Source organism: Penaeus chinensis, chromosome 11 (assembly GCF_019202785.1).
Source record: "Penaeus chinensis breed Huanghai No. 1 chromosome 11, ASM1920278v2, whole genome shotgun sequence".
Taxonomy (NCBI): Eukaryota; Metazoa; Arthropoda; class Malacostraca; order Decapoda; family Penaeidae; genus Penaeus; species Penaeus chinensis.
The window spans coordinates 10,614,127-10,621,626 of record NC_061829.1 but is presented as its reverse complement, the minus strand read 5'-3'; the positions used below and the strand labels follow the sequence as shown (position 1 = coordinate 10,621,626).

At 47.5% G+C, this 7,500-nt stretch overlaps 1 protein-coding gene across 1 annotated transcript in view; it reads left to right on the top strand.

Moving 5' to 3' along the window:
- Positions 1 to 6,193, top strand: part of LOC125030401 — a 33,438-nt gene extending 27,245 nt beyond the window's left edge. The window contains exons 6-7 of the mRNA XM_047620435.1: positions 1,911 to 2,146; positions 2,356 to 6,193. Of these exons, the coding sequence (XP_047476391.1) occupies positions 1,911 to 2,146; positions 2,356 to 4,389 (2,270 nt within the window). The 3' untranslated portion in view covers positions 4,390 to 6,193. The remainder of the gene's footprint in view (positions 1 to 1,910; positions 2,147 to 2,355) is intronic.
- The last annotated feature ends 1,307 nt before the right edge of the window (positions 6,194 to 7,500 follow it).

Here is a 7,500-nt window from a genome sequence, read left to right as displayed (position 1 = left end):
CCTTTTTTTTTTTTTGCATTTTTTTTTATCTTCTTCTCTACTTTTTTTTTTTTTTTTTTTTTTTACTTTTTTTGCATTTTCTATTTTTTCATCTTACTCTCCCCCTTCTCTCTTTCTTTCTTTCTTTTTTTTCTCTGACTTCTCTTTTGTCGTCTTCCTCTTCTTTTTCATTTCCTTTTCCTCACCCCTATTCTCCTTTCATAGTTCTTTTTTTCTTTATCTTTTGCCTTCTTAACCTGATATACCTTGGAGATATAAGTCAATTTCACGCATGGTATGCTACAACAACTACCACTAATACAACAATTACACGAACTATTACTACTACTACCACCACCACCAGCTCCACCACCACTCCTACTTCTACCACCACCACTATTATTCTCACATGCTTCTACCACACGGCATGCAATACTAAACGATTTCCTTCATAAAGACCGCCCAGGTGAACTCACGTTGCGAACAGCTGGCATCAACACTGGCGCCCAATTCCCACGGTCCGGATATCACCTGACTTGACCGGGGCTAGGACTCCACGCGAGCTCTCTCTTTCTCTCTCTCTCTCTCTCTCTCTCTCTCTCTCTCTCTCTCTCTCTCTCTCTCTCTCTCTCTCTCTCTCTCTCTCTTTCTCTCTCTCCCTCTCTCTTGCTCTCTCTCTCTCTCGCTCTTGCTCTCTCTCTCTCTCTCTCTTTTCCCTTTGCCTTCGGGTTAAGGGTGAGGGTAAGGGTGTGGGGAGGGTAGGGGGAAGAGGTGGGGGGCAAGGTTGGAATGGGGGTCAAGGTGGGTGGGTGGGTTGGTGTGGTTAGAGAGAGAGAGAGAGAGAGAGAGAGAGAGAGAGAGAGCAAGAGAGAGGGAGAGAGAGAAAGAGAGAGAGAGAGAGAGAGAGAGAGAGAGAGAGAGAGAGAGAGAGAGAGAGAGAGAGAGAGAGAGAGAGAGTGGGAGAGCGAGAGACAGAGACAGAGAAAGAGAGACTGAGTTAAGGATGAGGGAGAAGGGAGAAGACAGACAGAGAAAAGGGGAAATAGAAATCAAATTTTCTGCTTGTCGGGATGTATCTATATGTGTATAACCTGTTGTTTCATTAATATTTTTGTTGGTGATGCTGCTTCTGCTGTTATTTTCATCATTATTATTACACCTTTGTCTTCATCATTACTATTGTTGGTATTATTATTGATAATAAAAATAATGGTGATAATTATAATAACAATGCTAATAATAGCAATGATCATAATGATTATAACAGTAATAATAATGAAAATAATACGATATAGATGCGGAAAATATGTACAGACTCACCCACTAGCAATGCATTTATTCCGTTAAACGGGAATATACGAGATAATCCTGCTGGAAAAAAATATATTTATATTTCTCCATCTCCATCGTAGGGACTCTTTGTGACTCGTAACGTTCCTGTTTACATCCTGTTATCTGAATAAGGGAGGGGGCGGAGCGAGAGGCAATTTTTTGGGGGGAAAGGGAGGGAAAAAATCTTAATTTCTGCCACAAGGAAAGAATTCTGCGATCGGCCGAGTTTACATTCCGTTATCGAACTGCAGAGGTAAAATGTTGAATGAGGAAAAAAGAAAGAAAACGAAAAAGATCATTCGAATTTCTTTCATAAAAGCAAATACTCTGCCACGACTTTCTTGATTTTGTTGTTGCTTTTCCTTTTCATTTCCTTTTCTGTGTGTGTGTGTGTGTGTGTGTGTGTGTGTGTGTGTGTGTGTGTGTGGTGTGTCTGCATGTTTGTTTGGTTGATTGAGTTTCTGTGTTCCATTCAGTGATCGGTAATCGGATGAGAAAAAAAAATCAAAAGTAAAAATTTAGACGATAAATGTAATCGAACAAGTGACTAACACCCCGTCTCCCTTTTCTCCCCCCCCCCCCCCCCCCACTACCCGCAGGCACCCTCTGCGACCGCATCTTCCTGAACTGCGACGAGTACAACTGCGCCGTTCAGAGCCCCAACTTCCCCGGCCTCTACCCTCGCCACGTCACCTGCCACTACCTCATCAGGCAAACTCGCTACGTCCCCTTCGCCCGCCCCCTCATCAGTATCGTGCAGGAGGACCCGCTCAGGTTCAACGTCAAGGACCGCTCCGCTCTGCCCAACCAGGGGTCCTCATCGAAGGGACTGCAGGTAGGATTGGCGAGAAGTTGTGGGAGGATGATTGATTGAGGGGAGATGTTTAGGATAATTTTTTCCGTTTTTCTTCTTTTTCTTCTCTCTTCTTGGAGGGGATCTTTTTTTTTTTTTTTTTTTCATCTTTTGAAATCATCAGTTTTCGCCTCCTCTTTTTTGTGTGTGTATTTCTACCAGCATGTTGACGAAACGCCTTTCCATCGCAGATCTGGAGTGCGTGCGACCTGGTGCACGACCACCTGCTGGTGTACGACGGGAACTCGACGGACGCGCCGCTGTTCCTGAAGGTGTGCGGCTCGGGCGCGCTTCCGCCCATCACCTCGACGGGGCCCGACATGCTGCTCGTGTTCAGCACCTCCCGCTTCGACGAGCCGACGCAGGAGACGCTGATGCCGCGGACGCTCGGCTTCGAACTGAACGTGAAGGTCAACTACCTGAGCATGGACTCGCGGGAGTTCGCGCGCAACCGCCAGTGCACATTCCACATCTTCGGCGCGAACAACTCCAGTGGCGAGGTGACATCGGTGGTGAACACGCAGCCGCAGAACTCGTCGTGCGTGTACCTGTTCCACGGTGAGCCGCACGAGGTGGTGTGGGTGCACTTCCGCAAGTACGAGATCGCGCCGCGCATGGGCCACTACACCGGCAACATCACCGAGTGCATCAACCCGCTGCAGATCTACGACGGCAACTTCTTCGACCCGAGCACGCCCTACGGGTCTCCGCGGCGCGCTAAGCTCATCCAGGAGCACTGCACGACGCGGCCGCCGCCCATGTGTGCGCGCGAATACCTCCCGTCGCGCCCCGGCCTGGCCGCGCCCGTAAAGGCCTGCACTAGAAACGAGAGCTACGTGGCCAGTGGACCTAAGCTGACCGTCGTGCAGCACTACAATGAGTCGACGGCCGCGCTCGCCATGGACTTCATCCTCAGGTACGAGTTCGTCAACACCCGCCCGGGTTACCAGCCGACTAACGGGAGCGAGTGCGACTTCGAGGCCATCAGCGACGGCTACTCGCTGCGTACGGGCCGCGTGTTCTCGCCTCGGACGTCGGTGCTCTACGGCAGGTGGGGCCGCAAGAAGCTCTCGTGCCAATACCGCCTCACGGCCCATAGTGACGAGGTGGTGCGCGTCACCATCACCAAGTTCCACAGCGTCTCGCGCTCCTGCGTCACCACCACCAACAACTTCACTAAAGGCTACGACTGCGACAACCTCTCCGGCCAGACGGCGTCGCTGGTGCTGTCCGAATACCCATGGCAGGACATCGAAGTCCCAAGACTCTGCACGTGCGACTACTCGGCCATTCCCATCGAATACGAATCGAAGTCACAAGAAGTGCGCCTCAAATTTGAAGTCGACAACATGGATGACAATCACGACTACATGGACTTCATGTTTGAGGCTCAGTACGAGTTTATAAAGAAGTCCTCTTGTAAAAAGGTACAGAGGCTGCAAGGTACAAACGGCCAGATTGTGTTCGAGAGAGCCAACAAGACGGAGGACAAGCCGTGCGACAGCTACCCGTGGCTGCTGCAGACGTCCGACGCCGAGAAGTCCATATACTTCAGAATACGAGGCTATGACCACATCGATAAGAACTGCTCAACCTCCACCCGCCTGCTGGTGTTCAAGGTGGGGCGGCTGCGGCCCGTCGGCGTCCTGTGCCCTGACCCGACCAGCAAGAACGTCGTTGAACTCTTCAGCTTCGCCTGGCAGGGCTCGGGCACCCTGGTGGAGCAGTCGACGGACAAGCTGGTGCTGGAGGTGTCGGGGCGCGACCCGACGCGGGACGTAGGGCCGCACACGCTCTCCTGGCTGCAGGTGTCGCCGGCGAGGCAGTACGACTGGTCGGCCGAGGGCATCGTGCGCGGCTGCCAGCAGGAGTGCCCCGAGCTGGGCGTGTGCATTAGCGAGGACCTGTGGTGCGACGGCATCCACCACTGCCCCTCGGGCCACGATGAGCTCATCGCCCACTGCTTCTTCCTGTCGGTGCCGTGGGCGTACATCGGCGTGGGCTCGGCTCTGAGCATCCTCTTCCTGGTGGGCGTGACGGTGTACGGCGCCGCCAGACTGCGGGCGTCCGACCACAAGACGCACCAGCACCAGCCCATCCCGACGCTGCCCACGGCCTCCGAGTCCCTGTTCTCCTCCGACAAGGACGCGGCGGAGCGGGACGGCGGCGTCACCTCCGCCTACAGCCTGGACTACAGCGAGGTGGACTATGTCACGACGTTATGAGGCACGCACCCGCTAGCCACCCTCGCCTCCACCCAGTCATTAGCCTCCTTCGCCACCATCCAGCCATCAGTCACTCGCACAACCGACCAACCGCACACCGTCACCCGCACCACCACCGCCGCCATCGCCGCTGCCGCCGCCGCTGCCGCCGCCTCCCGTCAGCAGTCCCGCCCCCGCCGCCACGCCCGCACCTCCTCCATGACCGCCCCCCTCCGCCCCTCCGCTGCCGCCGCCGCCCGTGCCAGTGAATCGGCCGAGACCATCTACGCGACGGTGAATCGGGCCACCGCTCGGAGGAACACGCCGGGCGCCCTTCCGCTGGCGTTCGGCTCGCTCAACCTGTACTCCCGCGCCGCCCTCGACGCCAACGGGAGCCTCACCTTCTCCTCCGCCAACGCGCCCTCTTCGCACCCCCTCGCCGCCCTCGACACGCCCACGAGCCACCCGCGGCGCGCTCCGTAGCGGACCCGAATTCACCCGAACTCCAACACAGTAACGTGTGCACAGAGGTGAGATGATCTACGACCGCAATAATAATAAAAAACAAACCCTTTCCCATCGCGGTCATGGTTCATTTCATTTCCGAGTTCGTTCCCCTCGACTGCCAATCCGAGTCTGGTTTAGTATACATCCTCGTCCCCTCCCGAATCCAGCTGATTAGATCATTGGAATTTAGGAATCTGAATCCCGTCTTTCTGTGATTATGTTCTCTCTCGTGTTCAACGGAAATGTTATAGATATGCCATAGAATCTGATAACGGTGAAATGACTCTTAACTTGTAGCATGACATACGAAACCCAAATTCACTGTTTTCCATGTAAACACCGAAGTCAACCATAGCAGAAACCACTCGCCTGTTGCACAATATGTACAACTCCCTTTATCTCTCTATATATACCTGACTATGTACACATCTTGCACAGCATCATCACTACATTTTCTTACGGATGTTATGACAATACAAAATATATATATATATATACGAACAAGAAATGACAATGAAAAAAAAAAAAGAAGTTTAGTACGATCCAATTCCCGAAGTTTTAGAGATAACTTGTGCTTCTAGCCGTTCGCTCCTTTGAGAGGTAGTTGCTCTTCGTTCGTGTCTGTCGGCTAAACTGTTCCTCTGCATTCGGTCGTTTTTCTTCTTTTTGAATTGCGGTTAGTCTTAATAGTTACACTGCAATACCTGTTATTTTTTATTAGCATTTAGAAACACTTCATTGAATATGATGAATTATATATATAAAAACACATACACGAATTAATAAATATTGAATGTTCTATTATCCAGTTACTACTGCTTTGATTTGTACATTTTTACAGCCTGTAGGAAGGCAAGAAAATGCTTAATTTTTAGACTTACTCTAGATTGTTCTCTTTGAAGACGATACCTGTAAAAACAACTGCCATTTATTGTAAATATTAAATTGTATTTTTAAATAGGTAGGATGTTGCTTTGGAAATGAATCACATGTACATATATTGCACATTGCTGGAGATTTCTACCTGTTTCTAATGTACATAGCTGTGGAATGAGATGTTTGTACTATGTGATACTGTATTCTAGTAATTTGTGAAAAAAATAAATAAATTTATAAAAAATTAGCAGATACACTAAAGTTACTTCTATTCATAGATTAAACACATTCATTGTTATAGTAAAAAAAAATCCCTGAAGGACTGTAAAAGTTATTCAAATTATGTTATTGTGTATATAAGTGTTACGGAATGACCATGCATATTGCTGTTTCAAAAGTCTATGCTCCCATATTGTACATAATGTAACAAAGTTTCAGAATATCTGTTGTTTCATTTCTACCTTTTTTTGGGGAACTTGTTTCACTTATAATTACAGTATATAATCATCCATGTTAGAGTACGTTAGCAAGTGACATTGTCTTTGGACACTACTGAACTCTTTCCTGTGTGTTGCTTGAATGGATTACTCATGGTTTCATCCTCTCTCTCTCCTCTCTCTCTTCTCCTTCTTCTTCTTCTCTCTCTCTCTTTCTCTCTCTCTCTCTCTCTCTCTCACTCTCTCTCTCTCTCTCTCTCTCTCTCTCCCCTCCCTCTCTCTCTCTCTCTCTCTCTCTCTCTCTCTCTCTCTCCCCTCTCCCTCTCTTCAGTTCTTTCTATCTCTCTCTTCCCCTCTCTTAACAATTTTATCATATATTTATAGACACGTGTTTATGTGATTTCTCCCTTTCAGTATTTATTACACAGTTCTGTGTTTCTATCACTACCCCCCCCCCCCCACACACACACACTTTTATTAAACGTCTCTCTCTACTTTTTTCTTCTTTTTTTATAGTCGCTTATCTTGACTCTTGCATGCGCACGCGTATGTGTGTGTGTGTGCGCGCGCTTGTACAAAAAGGCTTTCTTGCTCAGACGATTTCCGAGAGTACACCTTCATCGAGCAAAGAGGCAGGCTGTCAGATTGTGAATGGGAAAGACTATTAGGAAAAAAAAGGGAAAAAGAAAGAAGAAAAGAAGAGAGACGTTACGACACTAAGAAGAAATAATGGGATACGAGTATGAATATACAGGTAAACAAAGAAGTTCGATGTGATAACTAACTAAACGAATATATGCATATTCATATATACATATATATATATCTATGCACTCACACAGACACACATACACATGTATATGCATATATCCATTTATACTTACATGTATAACATAGTATATATTCCAAGTGTGTTCTTGGTATTCTACGTAAATTTTAAGTGTACTGCATCCAAGTTTTTTTAAGACTCTAATTTAAGATGCTTTACTGAAAAGAAAATTATATTTCTAAGACCTGGGAAAATAGGTGGGAAAGCAATGATGAAAGAGGAAATAAACCCAGAAGGAAGAATAGGAAGAGAGAGGGAGAAGCAAAGAAGGATAATAAAGAACAAAAAGTAAGGGAAGTGAAAATTAAAAGTGCAAAAAACATCCACTTAATCACCCTTACAAAAAGTTCAAGAGGGAGAAAAGAAAAGAAAGAACGAAAGAAAAAAAAATATGTATCTATAAATTATGTATATATATATATATATATATATATATATATATATATATATATGCACACGAATACACACATATACATGTATGTA